This window comes from Catharus ustulatus, chromosome 5 (genome assembly GCF_009819885.2).
Source record: "Catharus ustulatus isolate bCatUst1 chromosome 5, bCatUst1.pri.v2, whole genome shotgun sequence".
Taxonomy (NCBI): Eukaryota; Metazoa; Chordata; class Aves; order Passeriformes; family Turdidae; genus Catharus; species Catharus ustulatus.
The window spans coordinates 49,493,095-49,518,028 of NC_046225.1; the positions used below are offsets into that span (position 1 = coordinate 49,493,095).

At 38.3% G+C, this 24,934-nt stretch overlaps 1 protein-coding gene across 1 annotated transcript in view; it reads left to right on the plus strand.

Moving 5' to 3' along the window:
* CORIN (corin, serine peptidase) overlaps window positions 1–24,934 on the plus strand; it is a 129,027-nt gene that overhangs the window by 37,658 nt on the left and 66,435 nt on the right. Inside the window, exons 4-5 of the mRNA XM_033060864.1 lie at window positions 5,224–5,434; window positions 24,316–24,497. Of these exons, the coding sequence (XP_032916755.1) occupies window positions 5,224–5,434; window positions 24,316–24,497 (393 nt within the window). The remainder of the gene's footprint in view (window positions 1–5,223; window positions 5,435–24,315; window positions 24,498–24,934) is intronic.

Consider the following 24,934-nt stretch of genomic DNA (forward strand, 5'->3'; position numbering starts at 1 on the left):
AAGTAACTTTGTAGAATTGTTTCAGTTCTCATTTGTATACCAAAAAGTGCTCTCAATTACAGTAATTTCACGACCATAAGGCGCACTGGACTATAAGGCACATCCCCCGGGAGTCGGCAAAATTTGCAACTTTGTAGATCAGATAAGGCGCACCGGACTATAGGGCGCACTTTTTTTTTGCAGTGAGGCTCCGCCCCCAGCTCCCTCCATGCGGTTGCTGGACGAGGCCCCGCCTCAACCCAGCAGCCATGGGCCCCCGGGCCCGCCTGTACCCGGCGGGGCTGGGACATGCCTGCTGCTGCTCTGTGCCACCTGCACAGGGCCTGGGGGGTGCCTGTAGAGGGGCCGTGCCACCTCCACGGGGCCAGGGCGTGCCTGTGTAGGGGCCGTCCCGCCTCCATGGGGCCGGGGGGTGTCTGTAGAGGGGCTGTCCCGCCTCCACGGGGCCGGGGCGTGCCCACCGCTGCTCTGCCCCGCCTCCCCCTGGCAGCCATGGCCCTGCCGGCTCCCCCCGCGGCTCGCAGCTCTCACTACCAGGTAGGCAAATTTTATGAACTTTGTCTATCAGATAAGGCGCACCGGACTATAAGGTGCACTTCCGGGTTCTGGGGAAAATTTTAGTCAAAAGGGTGGGCCTTATAGTAGTGAAATTACTGTATATGTTCATGCTCATTGAATTTGGAAAGAAAGGGTATTTTTTATTAGACTATAGTGGATTGCTCTTCATGGGCTGCCAGATACCCACCCAGTTTCTCTCTCCATCCCCTGCCACAGTGGGAGGCAGGAAACAAGATGTAAAATGCCTTAGGTTAAATGAGAGGCAGAGAGATCACTTATCAATTGCTGTCAGGTGCAAAACAGACCTGGGAAATATTATTTGAATATATTGCCAATTAAAACTGGATGGTGAGAAAAAAAACATAAGGACTAAAACACTTTCTCTCATCCTGCCCTTCTCTCACAGGCTCAGCCTCACTCCTTCGTTTTCAACTCCCCTATCTCCTCCCTGCTGTGAGTGGCACAGGAGGATGGGGAATGGGCTTCTGATCAGTCCATGTGAACTCCACTCTGCTGCTGCTTCCTCCTCACAATTTTCCCTGAATCAGTGCTTGGTCTCTGCATGGTCTGCAGCCTTTCCAGAACAGATCCTGTGTGGGACCTCTGGATGGATTGCAGTTCCTCAGGATAAGCCTTTTTCAGCACTGGTCCTTCCCAGGCTGCAGTTCCTTCAGGACATGGCCACCTGCTCTGGCATGGAGCCCTCAACAAGCTGCAGAATGGGTAACTGCTCCATCCCAGTCCCTTCCATGTGCTGCAGAGGAAATTTCTGCTGTGGTGCCTGAAGTGCCTTTCCCCCTTCTTCTCTCACCTCAGTGTTACAGGATTATTTATCACACTTCTATTTTCCTCACTCAGTGCCCTGTACAGGATTTTGCTCTCCCGGCGCTTGTGCCTTCATAGCTGAGCACTCAGCTGTGTCCAGGCAGATTTTACACTAAATCATCTAAGAGAAAGCAAAACCCAGAGAAATAAAGTGAGAGAAATTATATTGCAATTTTATTTTAATTAAAAATAAAATAAATTACAACTGTGAAAGACAAAACAGGAGTTAATACGGTGAAATCTTTTGACTGGAGGGTGATGTGATGTTTTAACCATTGCTGTAACTATCAAGGCCACAAGATCCTTGTAAACCACTACCATCTATTGGCTAAATTTTCCTTTGATAGAAATGCTAACAGTACTTTATTCTCTCTGTATCAGGTTGTAATAAAAAATATACATTCCTTCAGACCTTATTTTTCTTGTAATGTTAGATTTTTTGAGTATGACACCTCTACTACTTTGATTTTGTTAGTCTACTACCAGAGAATTAGTTTCTTAAATTTCTTAAGAACTTTTATCCTGGACTTAAGTGTACTTTTCCAAGAGTCTAAAGAGTGTACACAAATAGTGCTCTTGCTACTAGTTGAAATGGTGGGGGTTTCCTCCAGAATGTGTTTGTATCCTTTTTATTTTCTTCAGTAGTGTAATGGGACTGTGAGCTGTTCTGTAAAGAGTGGTTGATGTTTTTTATATAATGTGTCCTGGAAGAGAACAAATAGGAGTGTGGAAAAAATACCAGAAAGAAACTGAGAATGTGTTTAGAAGGCAAGAGTCACCCAGCACACACATGCAGCAGCCAAATTACGCCTTTGTCAGGAAAGGCAGGCTGCTGTGAGTTGTGGAAATTGAATTTCCAAGTTAGCATTTGTGGGAAAAAATTGCAGACACTATGCTTTAGTCACGAAATGATTGATTTTGAGCTCACAATACCTAAAATAAAGAGAAAACAGTTTGTAGGTTTCCCTGCTGTGCAGATAGATCCTAAGAAAATTATGGAGAAAACATCTGAAATACAGTATGAGATATTCAGTCCCAAGTGGACTGTACATTGGAAAATTCATAACTGGAAAGAGGCAAAGAAAATTTGTGCATCTTCTGTTTTAATTGAAATATAAAATGGACCAAGATGTCATAGTAAATGAAAAGCAGTAATAGTAAATTAAAATTTTTGAAGACAGTAATGAGCTTTGGAAAAAGCATTTGCTGGAAAAATCAGTTGCTGCGTGGGAACGCTGTGGTGGAGCAAAAGTCCACGACAAAGCAGATACTTATCAACAGAAAAGGGTGATAAAAAAGGCGTTGCATAGATTCATGTCTCACACAGAAAATGATGAAATCAAGGCGAGTGACATTTTTTAAGGTCAGGGGAACATGGCAACTTGGAACTGATAAAAAATTGATGTGCCATAGGTCATTCCTATATCAAAAAACCTGCAAAATGCTGCCATAGGCAAGTTAGACTGGATGAGTTTGCTTTTGTTTTGCTTCTTTTAGTGGGCTTCTTAGAAATTTTCAAGACATTTTAGGATTAAAGATAGGATTTAATTCCTCGAGGGTAGAATTTTTGTTGTGGAAGAACCAGGTGAATATTGCCATATTTCCTTGGATTTATGGAGGCTTTAACAGTGAAATTATGGACTGCAACTGTGCAAGTAGTGCTGAGAGCATGCTAAGCTAAGTTCTGTAATAAAGTGAGTGGTGATCACTGCTGCAAGTGGAACACAGTTCCATTTTCTGAAAGCTACTTAAAGATGCTCTGTAAATGTTCCTCTGATTAAAAAGATAATTTCTTAATTGAAACTTGAGAAGTTTGACTTGGGATATGAAAATCAGGCTGCCTACTTTTCTCTTCAGGCCACATGCTCTTCTCATGTACTATGTTATGCTTTGCACACCTGAGACAGAGACATGTTTTGCATATCTTCTATAAAAATCCTGTTAAAAACATAGCCTAGCTAGGATCTAGGCAGGTTTACATTAGCTTTAGCTGAGACATCATTTAAGTGCATTAGATGCTTGAAGGATCCCGGATGTGTTTTTATAGTGCAAATGAGAAAATGGATGCATTAAGAATGAAGAGTTACAACAAATTTATTAATTAATTTTTTTGAGGAAAGATGTTCTTTCATTTCTCATTGAATAGGAATTGACTCTGATGGTGCAATCCAAGTATTCTTAAGGCTTTCAAAGGACTTTATGTTGCTGGGCAGTAATGACACTTTGTGTAAAATCACTGCTTCAGCTGCTGTGAACAGTGGTCCCTGCCACTGCACTGCTCCACCCTTTCTCCGTTCCTGGAAAAAAAGAATTTTTTTGCCAAAAAGATATTCAACCCAATTATTTGATCCAAGTGAAATAGTTGATTTTTCCCCTCTTTCTCTCCTTTCACCCTGTGCCCACCAAAATTACATTGTGGTGCTAGAGAAGAGAGAAAATTCAGGCAGGCTAATGTGCAGAGCTAGTTCATTGCATGGCCTCATAAATCCAGAAGCAGCAACCACTTCTTGGTGAGGAACTATGGCCTTACTGTCATTACAGGCATGGCTCAGTTTTTTAAAACTAAAAAGAATGATTAAGCCTAACTGCAGTTCTAGTTGCTTTTCTTTGAGGCTGTCATTAACTTTGTCTTTTGGAAGAGAAGGTAGGTGGTTATTTCCAGTCAGCTAGCTCAGTGTATTTTGTGCAGATGCTGTCCATGGGAGCAGTCTGAAGAGGAGAGTGGGAAAAGGAAAATGTGCAGTTTAAATTCGTTTCAGCAGGACTGAATATGAAACTGTAGACTTGCACTGCAATTGTTGGAGTAGAAGAAATCACTTTTTTACAAGTTCAATCCATTTGGCAATTGCTGGTGCTGAACAGAAAACTCTTAATTCAGATGAATGTCAGAAATTACCCATATAAATAGGGACCATGCTGTTCTGATCAACAGTATTTTCACACACTGTTATTCCCATTCACTGCTCTTCTTATCTTCCTGTAGGTATTGCCAAAACTGGCTTATATTCCCCATAACTGCAGCCTTACAGTACCAGAAAGGAGCCTAATGAAAATGATGGAGAGAGACTATTTGCACTCTACTCTGTGTGAACATTCTGCTGCAAGGACAGGTCCTGGGTTTAGTCTCCTTTTTTGTTTTAAAAATTATTGTATAATTGCCACAAAATTCCTTCTTCTTTTCTGTGAATTTTGAATTCATTGCTCTGCTGTCCAGCCAGTGAGTACCACAAAAACATCAGGTAGCTTCAAGGAATTGTACCCTTCTCTGTCAGGACTGTGTGAATTTTAAAACATCTAAAGCAGTCCATGCACGTGATCTCAGCTGAAAATGTCAGTGCTTCTTGCCACATGCCATGGCGGGGACTATCTTGCAGTTGTGCCTCAGGAGATACATGATGATCTCGTGAATAATTTTAAAGGATGGATGAATTTCTACTTGTGAAAGTAGAATGGTAGTGAAAAGAGAAATTTTATGGGAACACTAAAGCCAGAGCAGCTTCAGACCTATTTTTCTTCTGTGTGACTTCCATTCTCAGCTTCAACGGAATTTTATTGTACCCAGACTGTGTCAAAAAGAACTTGGTTTTGTTTTATTTCTATTCCAATTTTGTACAAAGTCAGATAATTGTGAAAGTAGCTAAAATCTTACCTGGTTTTCCAAGCTATGCTTCTCTGGTTTTCTTATTTTTTGATAGTATTATGATAGTATTATTGAATGTAATCTTACCTGTAAGATATCAGCATTGCTTATATATACTGACTAGTCAATTCAATACATGCTTTGAGCCAACTATTCAATGGTCATACTGTTGTTCTAAATATCTTGTTTTGATTTCACAGGTGCCTGCAGAAATATCACCAATAGCCAGTGCCAAATGCTGCCATATAACTACACCACTGTAACTTCAGTTCTTTCCATTGTCAAAAATATTGAAATGGAGAAGTTCCTGAAGTTCTTCAGTTACCTCAATCGTCTCAACTGCTATCAACACATCATGCTGTTTGGCTGTAGTCTTGCTCTTCCTGAATGCATCAGTGACGGTGATGACAGGTATTTGGGAATGAAAATCCATCAGTGACTAGAGCCACTTGTGGTAAAATACTCCCTGTCTAATCAGACAAGGGACGATCCAAACAGCCTATGACCTCATTGCAAAATTCCTTTCTGTCAAAGCTATTGTCAACATTTCTGCCATGATAAGCCAACTATAACTGAGCTCTTTTAGAAAAATGTTGCCACTGTTTAAACTATAACTGTGACATTAGGGTAGTTGAGCTTATTTTCCTGAAGAAACCGGTCCAGAGTTCTTCTGCCGAATTTCTCCAATCTGGCTATGCCAAAATGGAATGTTTTGTAGCAACAATAATGCCTTGGATATGTATAGTATTGTCATAAATTAGGGTCATTGTTAGTTAAACTTCAAATTTATTTAGTAATTTCCTTTAGCAAAGTTAGTATTTTAAATTTGTTTTTTGGTATTAAATTAGCAGGATATGTTCAAGGAGACATAAACTATTCTGGAATCTTAAGAAGCATATATTTTTTCTGCATGTACATAATTACACAGCATTAGTATAAATGTGCATGCACTTTTAAATTGAGTTTGATTTGAAAAAGGATCAGTGAGTTTAGCAGAGCTAAAATCAAAACATGACACAAAAAGGGGAAAAGGAAACAGCTAACAGTGGAATGAGACTGACCTTTAGACTGACTGAGTGGTTTAAAACAAATGCACCTGTATACATATCTTTGTTAGCCTACCAAAAGCTGTTTTCAATTGACTCTGTTTAATTGAGTGCATTATTAGTTATAGCGCCTGTGTTCCTTATTCAGCATTACAATTGTTCTACTTACAGAATTTGATAACAAATAGCCTTATACTAACTGTTTTCGCTAAAAATTATTGAACCAAATTAGAAAAGTGGGCTTAGGTCGTACATTGATGCATTTGAATGTTCAACAACACAGCAGGCCATTTCTCTGTTACTTCACTTATTCTGCTTTGTTTGGAATTTGACTTTCACAAACATGTTGAGAGTGAGTTGTGTGTATCAAAACTGCAAAGCTCTTAAATCATTAAAATGGTGAAAGCATAAATTTTGTACACATCTTTTCCATTTCTTTCTTGAAGATGTGTTTCGCTGGTACTGGATTTTGACGTCCTATTTTATGTCTTGGAGGTCACAGTGGTTCCTCTATTTGTATTTTACATTTTTCTTTTTTAGTGGAAAATATTCTTGCCCCTCCAGACTGATGGGGAAGAAAGTCCAATGTGAGACTACAAATGATGTAAGATTACGTTAGAATCTGACTTCAGTTTTGGTAATCATGTCCCCTGAGTGTGCCATGGATGTCGCTGAAAATGCAGTGACTGCAGTCAGAGTGGCAGCCACGGGAAGACCAATAAGAGTGGATTGACAGTGTGCTGGTTAGTTAAGTCTAGTTTGCTAAACCTCAGTTGTCCTAATTTAACTTCTGGTTTCTTTAAACAAGAATACGTTGTGGTTTTTTTTGTTTTGGTTTTTTTTTTTTTTTTCTGTAGGCAGCTAAGTGATTTTTGTGGTACTGACCTTTTTGTAGCATCTAGTTATTGCAGGCAAACACTTATATTTCATAGCCAAGAAAAAATTATTTTAAGGGCATCAGATCTGCAAAAAGTAGTTATTAACACCTTCACTTCCCTTCTCAACCCAGCCCCTTCCCTGCCTTCCCCCCATAACTCCTGTCAGTGAGATCTAGAGAAAAGCGTATAACATAGTGGGAAGTTTGCATATGCTGAGTGCAGATACCAAAAATGAAAGAGACACGCCTTTGTTAGGTCTGTTGAATAGGGGAATCTGGTTAGCAGAAAGATCCTGAAGCAGAAGAGTCGCTGTGGTGATAATGAATGCAGGTCTGTCCATATGCTGTAGTGCTTTTCTGGGGGGACACTGGTTGTCTAGAACATACAATATGACAAAACACCCACTGGTGTTGTGAACAGCTGTCATTATTTCCTCCTGTCAGTTACAGCTGGTTCATTCTAACGTCACTGGTTCTATATCAGATCATAACTTTTCATTTGTTGTTCTCTGTTTTGTGAAGCAATTGTTCCTAATGTATGTAAAGCTTAATTTGACAAATGTTGTTTACGCAGTGTGGAAGAGATGAAACTCCTGTGATGCCTAGATGTCTATTCTTTGGTATTGTTGAGAGTCTGTTGGCAGCTTGCAGCCATGGGAGCAATAATTATAGCAAGAAGGAGCGAGAGGGAAAATTATAAGTGCTAATCTTTGGCATTCAGTGAGCTGTCATTACGTAGCTTTTCTCTGATACTTAAACTTATGTCTGTTTCCCATTTATCTTTCAAGTATTTATAAACATTGTTTTCATTAACACTTGAAGGAGATTAAGTTTCTAGGCAGAGAGCATATTCAGTATTTGTGTAGTTTGGTACAGGGATTTCTGAATGCTACCACAATACTGTTGCTATTCAGAAATATTCTGTATCTTATTGCAGTGGAACCAGGTGTGACAGTAAAAAATACATTAACTTTAAAAGCTGTATGTAATTTCAGCAACTGAATATAAAATCAGCTAGCCCTGCTCTTTTAGGAAAATATTTAACAGTATCTATATACTGCTTTCCAGTACAGAAAAAGTTTGAAAGTACAACTAAAACCTGTGTGTAAATGGAAAATGAAAAGTTAAAGTGAAGCTTTTTTGTATGCTTGTAGTAATGGACTGCTTATGTAAAGGGGTTATGCAACTTCCTCCTTCCTGAGTGGATGGATGAGATCTTTCCAATGTGACTTAAAAATCAGCCTTAAAAAACCCTGTCCTACCACAGTCCAACAGCAATGCTAAAAAAACGACTCAGTCCTGAAAAGTAATGCTAGTGGTGGAAGAACACCTTAAACTAGATGTGCTGAGCTAATGACTTCTAAAACATTCCCAGTAGTAATTTGTCCTTTTGGGTAGTAATAGTCTGTATCCTCTGACCACCACATGCAACACTGGTGCTTTATTTGTTGTAAGAGAGATCTGTCCTCAGAGCTATTGGTTATGATTAATGATTTAATCTAGTGAATTCTCGCTCAGCACTGTGAAAGACAGAGTGGGCCCAAGGTCAGTTACTACAATGTAGTGGATGTTTATTTATAGCAACTCACATGCATTGGATTCCACGATTCAAGAAGACAATAAGTTAATCTGCAATGTTTTCAGATTTCAAAAGGAAAAAAGAAGGATGTATTTTAAAGCCAAAATAATGTAAATTTTAAAGATTCGGAATCATTAGAGAAGATTATTACTGCATAATGCAAACAGACTGACAGATGCTTTTAACATTTCTTACACTCTATGAAATAATCAAATTTGCTCAAAAGACTTGGAAAAGTAGCCAGGCTATGTAAGATCCTGATGTCCGATGTACATGGCTTATGTTGACTTTTTATGCTGGGAATAAATTTGGAAGCTAATGGATTCTCTTATCCCTGTGCTGTCATGCTGCCCTTAACACAGAAATAATAGCTTGGGTACTTACATTAATCCTCTTTGTTGAAGTATATTCCAGAAAGTTCAAGAAATGCCTTCTATTGAGACATCCTCAGAGTCTTCTATCATTGGAGATCAAACATAATTTAGGCTAGAAAATAGTATTAGGGCAGTGCAAATTAGGAAATGTTATATGCCTCCAAGCTAAAATTCCAATGCACCTTGCATTTCTGTACATTTTTACTCACTATTTTTTTTTCATATCATGTATCTTTGAAAACAGAGTTGTGAAGTGGCTTCTCTTCAGTTAGGGCTCAAAGAGTCCATTTGAGATCATGGCTTTTTATGCAGGATGCTGTATAAACATGCACTGAGGTGCAGTCTCCTGCCTCTGAAAGTTTATAGCCCACATGAAAAAAACAAGTAAAGGATAGGAAGAGAAAGTAATGCTGTCACATTAATGGCCAGGGAAAACAAAACTGAGCAAGAAATTTGCAGTAAGAGCAGATAACTACTCTGTAATACTTATAGCCTGTATCTTTAGGGAAAATTATTTTTCATCTTGATTGAAGTCTGAAAATAAATTTCACTTTTTAATTCACTTTACTTGTGATCTAATGCACAATGAATGCATGGCAAAACTCTCTGCCATAATTCAGCTTTTTTTTCCCCCCTCAGATTAATTCTAAAGGGCAGAATAATGCAATGAAGGGAAAAGACTTCCTTTGATTTTCTAATTCTTTCCTAGAAAGGAGTTTCTCATGTAAATGTCTATATGTAACATATTTTATTGTGCTGTAGTATCTATGCTACACACAACAGCAGCCAGGTAAAGACTTGTAGAAAGCCAGAGAGGTCAGAATACATCAACATGGTATATTTGGGATGGGAGAAATTAACTAATGAAAATTAGGCTAATGCTAAATAGATTGTTAGCAGCTGAGAACAGTTTGTGTGCAGTCAAATATTCTTGAAAGAGCTGCTGATATGACTTATAGTAGCAAATTCTGTTCTGTGAGTTTTTTTCTGGTTGATTTTCTTAATCTTTTTTCTGTAATTAATAGAAAGGAAAAACCAGATAGCATGATTTTCATTGTGGGCCTAAAGTAGGATGAAATATTAGATCCAAAAAAACAAATCCACAAATATGTGTGGTGTCTTTTATTAAAAGCTGTCAACAGTTTAAAACTATTTCATTAATGTCCTGTTAGAAAATCATAATAGAATCATAATGGGTTTAATTATGTATGAATGAGGTATGGGTATGTATGAGTGTGTAGGCAATCCTCCACTGGCATGCTTCAATTTTGTTTTAATCCATTTGATTTTGGCAACAGAAGCAGATAAATATGCCAAAGACAAAGTAGCAGTTGCCAGGACATCTGAGTGAGCAATCCCGTAGGTAGTCTGTGACCCAGCTTCTGCACTATCCATTTATAATGCTCCTATGTGGAGATGTCAAATTAAGTTGCACAGGGAACTTTGCCATTCTGCAGCTTTTAAGAAATGTTTAAATTTTACACATTTATGAAGGTAGCTTCAGAGTAATGTTTGAAGCAAAGGTATTGAGAAACTGTCTTAGTTTGGAGGACAGGTGTCTGCTAAGAAAGACAGGAGCCTCTTTTTGAAAAGGAGAATGTAAACCCCCTCCCTCCAGATTATTATAATTTTGAAATTCAGGGGCTCTCAGGCAAAGATATGGGAATTAGGAATAACAGCTCTTTACTAGGGAAATTAAAATAGAAATACAGTACTATGAAGAAACAAACCCCAAACCCTGACAAAGTCAGAGTACAACCTGACACCCCGTCAGGCAGGGTGTTGGTAGCAGTCCCATTAAATGGTGGTTGCAGTCCTCTTGCAGTGACAGATGTGATTCGGTTGAAGCAGTGCTCCTGCAGAAGGTGCAGTTTCCCTCTAAAGATCCAGTGGTGATGTGGAGAAATCTGGTTTTCCTCTGGAGTCCAGTGGAGAAACGGGCTACCTTAGTGTCCCAAAACCTCTGTTTTTCTTACCTCTGGTAAGAAATGTTGGGCTCTTCCCCCTGACTGGAGCAACCTCCAGTGGGATGAAGTAATTTTATCAGTCACACAGTGGGACTCAATGGGCCATTAGTAGAAAATGACCCTTTGGAGGAAGGATGGGTTGTGAAAAGATAAAGAACAATGCCCTGCCTGGTTTCAATGGATGGCCCATTAGCAGAATATCTCTCACGGAGATAAGGATCACTGCCCCCACCCTCAACAGATGGTGATAGAATAGATACCTTTGATCACACTCTGTATTGTAACCCAAGACAGAAATCCACCTGGAAGGACATTTAGAATCCTCTCTCATAAACCTATCAGAGATGCTCTCTCATAAACCTATCAGAGATGCTTTCATTGAAATCGGTGGTATTTACTTTTAAAGATTAAGCCTACTGCACTGATGACAATCACTTACCAGGTCTCCAAGGAATAAGGTGGGACAATTCTCTCCTACCACCTTGTTGTCTCTTTATGTTCTTATGACTCCATCCAGTGTAGGTCTTGCCATGACCCAGGCACATGGAGTGGAGGTTTCTTTCAGATGCTTCTAACCGGTTACTAGCTGTTTCCTGAGTTTGCAGTACTGTCTTTCACCTACTGTGGGAGTTGCTTTATCCTCTTAATACACTTCCTTTTTGAGGTTGCCTCTTTAGCCCAAGGAATTTAACAAGACTCACAAAGGCTATTCCAGATGTAGTTTTGGCAATAGTTGTTTGTCAAGGAGATACAGAAGATTAGAATCATCAGTTGAAAATAAAGCTGAGGTGATGTTCAGTGGGTGAAGTGATTTATACATAGAATGTTTGAAATTACAGTAATTTCATGACTATAAGGTGCACCCTTCTGACTAAAATTTTGATTGAAACCCGGAAGCGCACCTTATAATCCGGTGCGCCTTATAGTCATGAAATTACTGTACATGTCTTTTGTTTTGAATGTTGCCGTGACTTGGCTTGCAGCCCTTCAGAATTCAGCAGACTAATTGTGTACAAAACCCCACACTGTTGTAAAATCTGTCTTTGGGTATAACTGATTCATAATCCAGTCTTCAGTTTTTAAATCTGGTTATGGTCCATTTAAGTGCAAATGTGACTTGAACCACGTAACCTTGGAGATCCAGCTAATGAAAAACATGTGTAGTCAAATCCTGTCAAAAAGGAGCACAAAAATTAGAGAGTGTGACAATGTTGCAAATGCTTGCCCACATATAAATAATGTTCTCTATCTGTCAGTTATTTTTGTGTGTATTGTCATTAATGATTTAAAGCATTCTCCTAAGGGATGTGGTGTAAGTCTTACTGTTTAGCAGAAAAACTGAGGAATACACAGGGTCTGTGTTATTTTAAAAAGCCCAGATCATCAAAACAAATTAATAACTTTTTCTTTCATTTTGTCCTTTCTACCAGTTAATAACCTTCCAATAGCTGCAATTCAACCAATAGTTATAATAATGATTTTATTGTGTAATTTTTTGGTAAGTAACGTGTTGAGGACAGAGCTGCTAATGGCAGATGGTCAACATGTTGTGGAAAACATTTTGTAAGGCTTTCCTTTGCAATGTAAGTACTCAGTCTCTGCTCTAGTCTGCTATCAGATTGATAGCACACTAACTCAAGGTGAAGTGGAATTACAGTAATTTCATTACTATAAGGCGCACCGGATTATGAGGCGTACCTCTGGGAGTCGGCAAATTTCGCAACTTTGTACATTATATAAGGCGCAATGGACTATAAGGCACACTTTTGTTGCAGCGAGGAGCTGCACCGTGCACAACAAAGTAACGAATTAGTAACAGAATCACACGATCGCAGGGTTTACTGGCAGGCGCTCAATTTACAAACATTTTTCACAGATTGATGTAGCCTTTAAACGCAGCCCCAGGGACCTTCCCTGTGCTGTGGGCCTCGGCGCTGCCACGGCACCGCCCCCCCATTGCGGCTCACACTTCTGGGTTGGCAAATTTTGCAACTTTGTCCATTATATAAGGCGCACCGGACTATCAGGTGCACTTCCAGGTTCAGGCCAAAATTTTAGTCAAAAGGGTGCGCCTTATAGTCATGAAATTGCTGTAATTTACAGCATCAAGAAGGTGAAATGGCTGAGTGGTGTAATACATTGGGTAGGGTTTCAGACTAGCAAAACTGTCTGTTTAAGGTGTCTGTAAAATAGCACTAGACAGTTCCTGTGTACTTCTGAAAGTATTTATGTGCAGTAACAGATGTCATACGCAAAGTCATAATTGAAAACATGTTTTAGTGAGTGTACTGAACAGACATGAATTTCTAAATGTAAGGAGACAGTGACTAAAATCAGGGTGACTTGAAATGGAAAATTGAATAGGTAATAAATAGATACATGGATCAAAGAAATTCTGCAATATGCAGATTCAGAAAGTGATGAAATATTTGCACAGAAAAAAGATCAAGAAGAAAATAAATCCTCAAGTCCCAATTCCTGCTCTAAGGAGAGATAATTTTTCAAAACCCAAAATTTTATTTCTGCTGTCCTATGAGTATAACATTTTCTTCATGAGACAAGAGTGAGACCTTTAGTTAAGAAACAGCTGGTTTATAACTGACTTCAAAGAAGGGAATGTTCATTTTTCTCTGAAGTATTGGAGTGGACAATCTTGCCAAGACATAAATGAAGGAACTTGAAGAAACAGCAGTCACAAAATAGCATTTCTAGAGATATACCTTTCTCCTCTGTGCAGCCTGTATTGTTCATAAATAATTTCATATTTAATAAGTTATATTAATAATCTTCTCTAACCGTTATTCATACGACAGAAAACAATGTGCTAATGAGAAGACTATAGTTTGTATTGTCCTTCAGAAATCACATCATGAAATAAACACGTCATATTCATCACCTTAGGAGCCACTGCTACCTTCTCCCAAGCTGAGACAATATAAAGGTGACAAATGCAAAGTTTTCTAGGGAAAACATTGGTAATGATGTGGCATTGGCCAAAATGCCTATATTTAAAGTTGACAAACATATCTTAGAGGAACCTTTCTTGAGATATGTATAATATTTGAGGGGGAAAAGATAAAAAGTACATATTTTTTTGGATGCCTAAATAATGCCCTGGGCAAAAACAGAAGGAAAAAATGGGTTGCTAATGAAAAAGCACTCTGTAATCACCAAGAGTGCTCAAGTGTTTGAGCATTGAAACTTTAAATTTATTTGGGAAGTTGCTCCAATAAGTACTAAGCTCTTCCTCGTGGCTGTTAGAAGAGGAAGATAAGGGAATTAGAAAATAAAATGTCTTTGCCTTCAGGGAACTTCTGTTTATAAAGTTTGTGTACCTATGTATATGCTTATGGAACTTAATCCCCAATCTCTAGCTTAAACATCTGAAAAATTGTGGAGTCTCTGAAAGCATCTCTGTAACTCTCATGGCTCAGTTGCTGAGGGTGGACCTGAGGGGTTCCAATAGCTTGGGGTGGCACTGGATCTATGTACAGGCCCTTGCAGGAGCAGGGCCTGAAGTTAACTCTGTGATGCCAGTTCTTTTACACAGGTGCAGTGTCAGGAAGGACAAACCAGGGACAAAATATAGGGGAAAAGGACAGAGAAATAGGATGGTGGAAAGAATGTGATTTCTACATTCAGAGAACTGTCCTTTCCCTGCACACAAACTGTTTAAAATTACTGGTATGTATAATTTGTAAATAAATCAATGTAAAGAAAGAGGGGATTGCCTAAGAAATTAATTTAAAAAATAAAAAGTTAGAAAAGTAATATAGAAATACAGTCAATGGCATCCTACATTGGCCAGAGTTATGTGTGTGGTCCAGTGCATGTGAAGCCAGCATTTGCCATAGCAGGCAGCATCAAAACTTCATGCAGTGTTTCACCCTCCCCACTGATCTAATTTCAAAGTGTGTATTGGGAGGAATTATGGATACACAAGAGTTAAAAGGTTATCTGATAGACAAACATTTTTGGGAACAATCTGGACATGGAAATGTCTGAGCTATATTGCACAATGCTGTGCAGAAAGGAAGGAGGCAGAAAAGAAAATTAGAAGGACCAGTTATTTTATTACTGAATGTGTTATTGATTGATTGCCCTGTTATTGCAATGGTTTGCTGCGTGTATTATCTATGATAACCTGTGGTTTATGGTTCCTAAGTTGGTATGTTAACTATAGATCATAAGTCATTCTCCTGCACATGCAGTATATTATTAATAATATATTATTTCTTATAAATAAGTACTGATCACTTATGGAGCTGAAATAATTGTTTACAATTACTCTTAAAATTAGCATGGCTTTTTGTTAATGTTTGTTTGCTAATTTAATCTATCTTCTAGAAAAACATGCTTATGCACAGAATAAAATTTATTTAATTTAATAAATTGCAATAGTGGTACGATAGGAACTTTCAGTAAACCCTTGCATTTTCATAAACATTTTGGGAGTATTAACACTGATAATTTCTTATTGGACTGGTGTATCTGGGCTCACAACCAGAAACATACACATGAGGTAACATTTTATCTTAGCTTGGTAGATAGAACTCTTCTACTGGATATGAGTACACCCTCTTGTGCAGCAATTAGTAAACAAAATGGTTTCAGATTGAAGTGTGGTTAAAGAATTCTCAATGAATTCATATACTTTTTAGCTCATGTTTAACTTCTAGTGCCATCTTATTAACAAATGGATTATAAACCTATTGAGGATTCAGTTAGTGAGGCATACTCACCTCTCACAAGTTTGGCTCCTCTGCCAGAAGCTGGTGTTGCCCTATTGGAGACCCCAGTGGAAAGCACCAGGCTCACTGGCTGAGCAGGGCAGTCAAAATAGAATCGCAAGATTACAGGTGGGGAGAAGTGAAACTTCTTCTGGCTCAGATCAGGATTAACATTAAAGATAAATTAAACTCCTCAGGGCCGCTCTCAGTTGAGTTTCGAGTATCTCTAAGGATGGAGGTTTCACAACCCTTCTGGAGAACACGTTCCTGACTACTGTTTCATGATAGATAATGCTATATAAAATGCTTGTGGTGCTGAAAGAATCAGTATTATCCTGTTCTCCTGCTTCTTGTTTTTCTCCATCTCACCCATGTCTTTTCCATAGCCTGTCAAGAGTGTTTTTTCATCTCCATGACAGATTGGATTTGGAAACTGATCTGAATTAAATTAGGAGTGACTGATGTTATCCATTGTGTAATAGCATGAAGTGCGGTGCTGGAATAAAGACGTAGGGAAGAGAGGTGGGGGGAGGTTTTGGAGCAGGCTTATGAGGGTTAGGACAGCTTCTTTAAATTGATGACATCTGCTCTTGCCAGATTTGTTTGTGAAACAATTTTAATGTGAACTTGAAGCAGCATGATAATGGCTGACAATGATTTTCTACTTGACAGAGAAGAACCTTGAATGTCAATGAGAGAGAAGTATATCTGTGATTCTTTAGGATTCCGGATAAGATGCAGCTCAGAAAGTTTCAATTGGATTGATTCTTGAGGTCTTCCTTTTGGCAATGCTCTGAAGTGCACAGGGAAACCTGAGTTCTGGAAAACAGCATGAAATTAAGGGTACCTCTCACAGTCATTTGTGGAAATGGAAGGCAGTTCTTTAGGTACAATATTGTTTTGAGTGTCTTTATCCTGAAGATACCAATATTTAGAACAGCTGTGCAGTGTATGATTTACTTCCAGTTAGCCCAGAATTCCTGTAGCAATGCTGTGATTGAAATACTGGTGTGTGATTCAGAGGACTTCTGTTTCACTGTGCCAGCTTTTCTTTCCCCAAGTGTGAATTTTGTTTGCTAAAATCAAAAGATCTTGTAACCTGGATTTTCAGGCATTTTAGGAGTTTGTTTTGTTTTTTAAAATAAATTTCTGCAGGGTAAACTAAATAAACAGTGTGTTCATCATTTCCGTAATAAATACTAGGCAAGAATTTGCAGGAATTCTACTTCATTTAGGAGTGATTTTGGCAGATAGTACAAGATTGTAAAAAAGCTTGTAATTGTAGCAGTATTCTTAATAATACTTATTTAAACTGCTTCATGGCTGAACTAAATCTCTAATGAATTAATTTATTGCCTCTGTCCTGTTTTCACTGTTATTGAGTCAAGTGATGGGATCAGTAAGAGAAATCTGGGAGGGCTGATTGCTTTAGTCAGGACAGATCTGTCCCAACTGATTATGGTCATTGTACAAAACACACTCAAAATATTTTTTTTTCTTTTCATTGCTACATTGCAAAATTTATGCTTCTGCTGTACACTGTATACTTTAGGAGTTTCTGACTGTTATGGTGTTATAAACTCAACTTGTGATGTATTGTGCTGTCATAGAAAGTGACTGAGGAGTCAAAAGGAATTTTTGAATTTGTTTTGTGCTGATTCATAGAATCATACCATAACCTGGGCTGGCAGGTACCCACAAGGATCATCAATGTCCAGCTCCTGGCCCTGCACAGGACTGTCCCCAAGAGTCACACCATGTGCCTGAGAGAATTGTCCAAATGCTTTTTGAATTCTGTTCAGTCTGATGCTGTGACCACTTCCCTGAGGAGCCTGTTCCAGTGCCTAAACACCCTCTGGGGAAGAACCTTTTTCTGATACCCAACCTAAACCTGCCCTGACTCAGCTTCATGCTGTTTCCTCAAGTCCTGTCACTGGTCACAAACGTGAGGAGATCAGTGTCTGCCCCTTCACTTCCCCTCATGAGGAGGTTGCAGACTGCAATGAGGTCTCCTCCTCTCAGTCTCCTCGGCTCCACGCTGAACAGACCAAGTGTCCTCAGTCTCTTCGCATATGGGTTCCCCTCTAGACCCTTCATGATCTTTATTACCCTCAAAATAGTTTATCTGTTTTTTTTTCTACAAAATAAATTGTTAGATTGACTAAAAATTCTAACTTGCATTGTAGAGACTGTATGTGTCCATTCTTAAGGATATCAACACAGTTTAGTCACATTTCTAAGCCTGAAAGAGATCTTAAATAACAGCAGTTGATGTGGAAGATGTAAAATTCAACAGCAGCTGCTGCTTCCTTTACTCATTTTTGGATGGACAAGAAGAGTCTTTTTAATCTAATGGTATATTTGGATTTATTCCCAATTCCACTTTCATTGGATTCAGGAATTAGTATTTCCCCCCTCGTCTGAACAGCCTTCATAGTACTGTGTGAGCTTTTTTAAAGAATGGTACTCTTGGATATCAGATGTGTTCTAAGACTTTTGCAAGTATAACTCTTTAGCTGTCTCTTTCCTGTTGCCATAAGATATGGCAACTACTAAGGAGTAGTTAATTTGAAATGTCATTTTTAGAGGAAAAAATCTGTATGGACCCACAGAAGAGAGCTAGTCTAGCTTTTTCATCTAATTTGGTTTTGCCACATTTCTGTTCTCATAGCCTGTAAACAGATTGTTCTTCTATGCTGCAGGCAATCCATTCAATATCTCCATCTTTTTCATTCTTATTGTATAACCCAGGCTTTTTTCAGTCTCTTGGAAAGGGCATTCCTCTTGTGGCTCATCCGTAGTTGCCAAGCTTCATGACAGCAGATGGGGCATTCACGAGTGTGAGTTAGAGCTGGCATTCTGCACTTTCTGTAAATCCTTACACTGAGTCCCTGTAGGGCAGATGAGGGGACATTTACCTTCAGTTCAGCCACTTAATGCAAGGCCTTATTCTTGTCTAACAGGAACTCAGGCTGCCACCCCAGGGAAATTGGGCTGCTATGCCTTTCGCCAGGTTGACCTCTGAGGCTTTTTTCTCCTTTAAGATGTTTAATGTTTCTCAGACTGTGGGTCCTGTCCTTTCACAGGTAATTTTGCATCTTTGTATTTATACACAGGAACCTGCTTTGAGAAAACACTACATGAATTTAAGCTAAAAACTAGGTGGAAGGTAATGCAGCTAGCTTTGTTTTGAGTGTTGCAAAGTGTTATGTGGAATTGAGGTACCATCCTTAAATGGATTCAGTACAATTTTGTCAAGTGAAGTAAGCACAAAAATCTAAAATAATATTTCTTTTCAGATTTTATTATGTAAAGAAGCAAATTTCAGATTTAAACCCCTATCTAGAGACAAAACAGAAAATTCAAACTTTAAAATGCAAATTAGAGATGAGAACCAAACAATAAAACATAAAAATACATAATTTTTTTGATTATGTGAAACATTAGCAGCAAATTTATTTATAAATCAGTGAATCAAGAGGTAATATTGAGAGGTTTATGAGTTTGTTTCATAAAACCCTGTTAGTGACTGTGCTGCTCTCCATATTGGAGTACTCTGAGAGGGTAGTGAGAAAGATTTCACATGAATGGTCACTCTAGAAAATTGTAATCCTGGGTGTGTTTGTTTCCTCTGCTGTAGAAACTTCTTTTTTGACATTTATATTCTCTGGAAGTCGTTATTGTCAGAATATATTGGAGAGTATTAAAGACAATTAAAACTCACAAAGGCTGGTGTGTGAGCTAATCACTTCAACTTGTTTGATTTTAAGGCTGTAGAAATAAAGAGTAACCTCGGTTTTCTTCTTCCCTTAATTTCATCACGTTTCTCTTTGTCCTTGTACTCATCCTCCCTGACCCAGCAATCTCTCACAATTGTATTGCCAGTTCATTTATTTTGCCTCAGGCCTGAGATCTATCACCATTCTTAGCATGTGTAGTTGTGTATCAATGATACAGCAAAGTATCTTACAGTTGTTTTTAGCTTGTCTCAGCACCTGAATACAGCTCATTGTGTGGCCACAGAATAAATTACCCTGAAACAATTGAAGGGATGAAGCTGGGGAAACAACAGTAATGAGAACCAGCAGTAGCTGGAAATGTTCATCAGTCTGGCTGCAGTCAGATTGTCTATTGAGCTACAAAATGTGACTATTAGCAGATGCAGCCAACAGCTGTGTGTACCCTCTATTGTTTTAACCTGTAAAATTGCAGTAATGAATTTCCCAAGAGGGCATGTCTATAGCAGTGCTTTTACCAGTAGAGATACTATTGTGAAAACACAAAGAAAAGCCACAGATAATAATGAGCACTAGATATATTATTGTATTTACCAGGCTGCAAGGGGAGCTTCTGCAGGATGGCTAATGGTTTATTTCATTTAATTTAATGCTTTTGTCAGCTCTAGAAATTAGAAATCTAGAAACTTTTCTCTCTACTGACATCTTATTCTTTCTTTGCCTATATCCTTTTGGAGGACCCAATGAATTGCCATATGAAAAAAAAAGTGCTTTTTTTGGGTCACATTCCTCTTCAGCTGAATCAGTTATTTGGCCTTTTATTATACAGCCTAAAACCAACTCTTACAGCAAAACTGAAAGTAGCACAGAACCAGATCCAGAAATTTTGGAACCAAGCTGCATGCAGTGCTGCTGCTTCCAGAAAAGACATGCCCTCAGTGTCTGCTGAGGTTGGGAGTCAGACCTTTTAGCTAACTTGAATTTTGAACTAACCTTAGAAAATGGGGTAAATTCTGCAGCAAGAGGAAAACAGTCACCATGAGGATCTTCCCTCTCCTTACTGCTTCTTGTAGAATATTTCTTTGATAGCTTCTGCTACTCAAAACAATCATTTAAGAAACAGAGTCTGCCGAGGAGCCCTGTGCATGGTAATGTGATTGCAAAGAGAAATAAGTATTAGAGAAGGAGTAAATTCTGAAAGAAATTAGTCTGAAAATGTAAAATATCTCGAAGTTTTAAGGAGTAGGTCCCTGTAGGATTATAATCAGGCAATTTGAGTTCCAATTTAAGTGAATGCTAGGTGATTGCCATGACAAGGAAGTCAGATCATCTGCTTTTAGGCAGTGTTTAATCTCTTTGGAAACTTGAAATCACTTAACAGAGTATATGCTGTATTGAATATACCTGAATCAATGAATATTTAATATAAAACTTCTGCTAAATAGCTACTTCAAAGATGTCTTATGCAAATTTAAAATCCTTATATGTTCTCTCTACTCTTAATATGCTTTTTAATAAACAAAAAAGAAGATTTCTATTTTTTTCTTATGTTGGTATTTCTGTGCAGCTGAATTTACTGAAATCTGGATGTTGAGTGTGGGGAAACAGATATAAAATTACATAATATTTTCTTCCTTTCATCAAACTCCAGTTTCAGGAGTTTTTCTATTAATATCCTGAAGAGCAGAATCACATGCTAATATGTTATAACCTGCTTCTGTGCCTGCCACTGGTGCCAAATCAATTATGGTAAGATTGCCATAGACCTGCCAGTTTATTTTTAAAATGATTGCTCTCTGACTAGCTGTAAATAAGACTAATCAAGATAAAGACTTCTAATAATATTTTCATCCTCCAGCACATTAAGCAATAAGTCCTTACTAAACTTGATCATTATCCAGAAATATTTAATTTATGGGGCACACATGGCTCAACATTGAAACTGGGTCAAATCTTGCAGTAGTTGCTGGGTATTCCCATGTTTTCTGATTAGTCAGAGCTTCTCTAGAGACTACAAATTCTGCTTAGTTATTAGATCACCATGTAGTTGTCTTTTAGAAGATTGGTTATTTCCAGATTATTACTGTTCTGTGCATGTCTGTGGTAGGTTGGCCCTGGCTGGTTACCTCCAAAGCTGTTCTGTTACTCCCCTCCTCAGCTGGACAGGGGAGACAAAACAGAACAAAGTCTCATGGATGGAGATACAGACAAGGAGAGATCACTCACCTACTGTCATAGGCAAAACAGATTCAGCATGGAGAAAGTACAGTAATTTCACAAGTATAAGCCGCACCCTTTTGACTAAAATTTTGGTCCGAACCTGGAAGTGCAGCTTATACCCTGGAGTGGCCAATATATGAACAAAGTTCAGAAATTTGCCAATGCGGAAGTGCGAGCCTGCAGCAGCCCCGAGCCGAGCCGAGCCCGCACGGCCCTGGCAGGGGCGAGGCAGATCCAAGCTGAGCCAGTAAACCCTGTGATCCCACAATTCTGTTACTAATTGGCAACTTTGTGAAAGTTGCAGTCGTATCCTCGCTGCGAACGAAAGTGCGGTTTACAATCCGGTGCGGTTTATATTCGTGAAATTACTGTAATTTTATTCACTTGTCAATCAAATCAGAGCTGGGTAATGAGAAAAGAACCCCCAAATTTTAAAACAGCTTCCTTACATCCCTCTCTTCTTCCTGCATTTAACTTTGGTCATGAATTCTCTGCCTCCTGTCCCCTCAGAGGTGCAGGGGGATGGCAAGTGTGAGTTGTGGTCACTTCATCTCATATTCAAATACTGACTGTTTAATTTAAATAAACGAGGAGAACTTCTTGTGTTTGTGGGTTTTTCCTCATATAGATGCAAAGAATTCGATGTGCAGATAGATGGCCTGAAAAAAATTACTCCTGACATTTTTAGAAGCTTTTTAACAATTATGCATAACTCTACGCAGTTATATTTTAATATAACTTTTTAATATTATTTTTAAAATCTTGATTGAAATGAATGTTTAGTATGTTGAAAGACCTGTGGAAACGAGGAAGCATATAGATGGAAGTTTGCTATGGTTACATTTTAAGCAATGGACATATACCTACTACTGTTGCCTGATTGCTAAATGTCAGGGTATAGCTGAAGTGTGATGCTTTGAAATTTAATGATTTAGGTGTGGGTCAGGAAAAACATAGATCATATCAAATATTCCAGACTTGTTTGAAACTTTGTCTGAGAGTCCTCAAGAAGTCTGTATGTTTTATTTGTTTATTTGTTTGGGTTTTTTCAAATAGCATTCCCATTAGTAGAAATCATATGTACAACTTGGTTTAACTTGATAAACTCAAGTAGGTCTCTGTCACAGGCTTATTAAATTCAAGTAATGTCCCAGGCTCGTTAAATTCAAGTAATGTCCCTACTAACACTTTTTTTTTTGAGAACAAAAAATAAACTTAGCAGAATGTACTGTCTTCAGATTACTACTTGTGATCATCAGGTACGGTCCATTGTACCAGTAAATGAGGTAGAATCACTGCTTACAATACTTTTCACTGTAATGCAGTTTTGTAGCATATTTTCTGGTTTTGTAAAGAATGAACAGAAAGTTAAATTAAGCATATCAGATTGAATATAATACAGGGTTATCACTCAACAAATCAATACTCCATTTTAGCTTTGTGACATCTTATTTCTTGCAGGTACTTTGAAGCTCAAGTGCCTTATGTAGTAAGTAGCAGCATTTCTTTTGGCATTTTCTGTATTAGGGAGACTCTGTCAAACCAAAAGCCTTATTATTATATTAGCTAAGAATGAAAAGCTAAAGAATGTCTGGAGACAGTTACTTGCCCTGTCAAATCCCCTTTATTTAAGGAGTTTCTCAGACTCCAGACAGGAGGTTGTGATGGATGCTCAAGTGCTCTGTGCTCTTTCTTTCCACATCGGTTCTGAAAAAAACAGGAGAGTATTTCAGGACATCTTTATCTGAAGAGCCTTTACAAGTCAGAGTAACTTAGTTTGCCAGTACAATGTGCAGAACTAATAAGTGGCAACTCCTTTTGTCATCAAATGAAACCATTCTTTGTTTTGTACACAGCCATATAGGTGATCTTTGGTGCAAAAAATTTTTGTCTTTTAACAGATCACTATAAAAAATCTGATGGTCAAAAGTTCTATTTTAGAATTTATATGCTTCTTTGCAGGCAACAAGTGATCTGCCATCCAGGAAGCTGCAACAGACAGTTCTAGAGATAAATTTCTTTACTCGTTTCTGAGATAAGTTCAATACTGCAGCATGTGAAGTGCATTGTGTAAAAGTCCTTAGCATTACCTGGAGAATGTATCTCTAAAGACACCTTTTAAAAAAAAGTGGTTCCAGCCAGAGAATGTAATGAACTCAGTAACAACACTGGCAGCACACTTGTGATTTTAGATACTGAGACTGACTTCAGAATACATCAGCAAGTGAATATTTTGCTTTACACCAATCTCTTCATTAACATTGTAGTCAGGCAGCTTTGGCATCTTTTTTATTCCTTCCTTCTGGTTGTTGCCAGTTGCTAAAAGTACCGTGTTATTCTCTGTTACTGTAAAATGAAACATCAAGTTGGTAAATTTTTGGGTACTGTAGACTGTTTCAGTTCAGGCCACTTACTTGTGACTGAATATGGAGTTTTAGCTATGGTTTTGAGATGGGCTGGTACAACTGAGAGTCAGACATAAAGAGAAAGATATATGTGGTGTACCAGGAAGATCATCCTGTGGCATTGGGAGTGGTTATGAATAAAGCAAAATTTCATTTGCTAAAGCCCAAGTGTTATTTAGACATAAGCTGCGAAAAGTTGTGTTGAAAGTATAATCACTGTAAGGGTATGGATATAGCTCTGTAGAGTGCAAAATTTATTAAAAGTGTTTATTATTACTTTTTGCTCTTTCTAAAAATTTTCCCAACCTACTAAAGTAATAATAACTTTTAATTTTGTTCTCTATCTCTTTTCTTTAGTCGAGGCCTCTTGCCCTGCAGGACATTTTGCGAGGCAGCAAAAGAAGGGTGTGAACCTGTCCTGGGTATGGTAAATGCTTCTTGGCCAGACTTCTTGAAGTGCTCTCAATTCCAAAGCAAAACTGAGAATGACACCACTACAGGGGTTTGCTTCTCACCACACCAAGAAAAAGGAAAGCAGTGTATGTTTCCATTCTTAACTGTTACACTGTGTTTATGAGTTTTCTTTTAATAATGTATTTTCTTCATGTGTAGGAAAAGCTCTGGGTTGAAAATATTATTGTTCTATGTTCCATCTTATCAATGTGATAAAGTCTGGTCAGTTGATTATAGTTTGCAGTTCTTTAATTGTTTAGGCTGATTTTTTTCAGACTTATGTTGATTTGAGGCCTTTTTATTTTACATCAAAAATTCTGAGCTGTTTCAAGGAAAGAGGGTTGGAGGAAAGTAATATGATCTGTTGACTTTTTGTTCGCTAGCTCTAGTAAACACAGGTTTGTTATTTGGAGTAGGAACCTGATACACAGGGCAAATTTCAAGTGTATCTCCTTCTTCCTAGCTGTAAAAATGAGCCCAAAAATGATTAAGAGGTAAACTTCTCAAAAAGCATGGCCTTTAT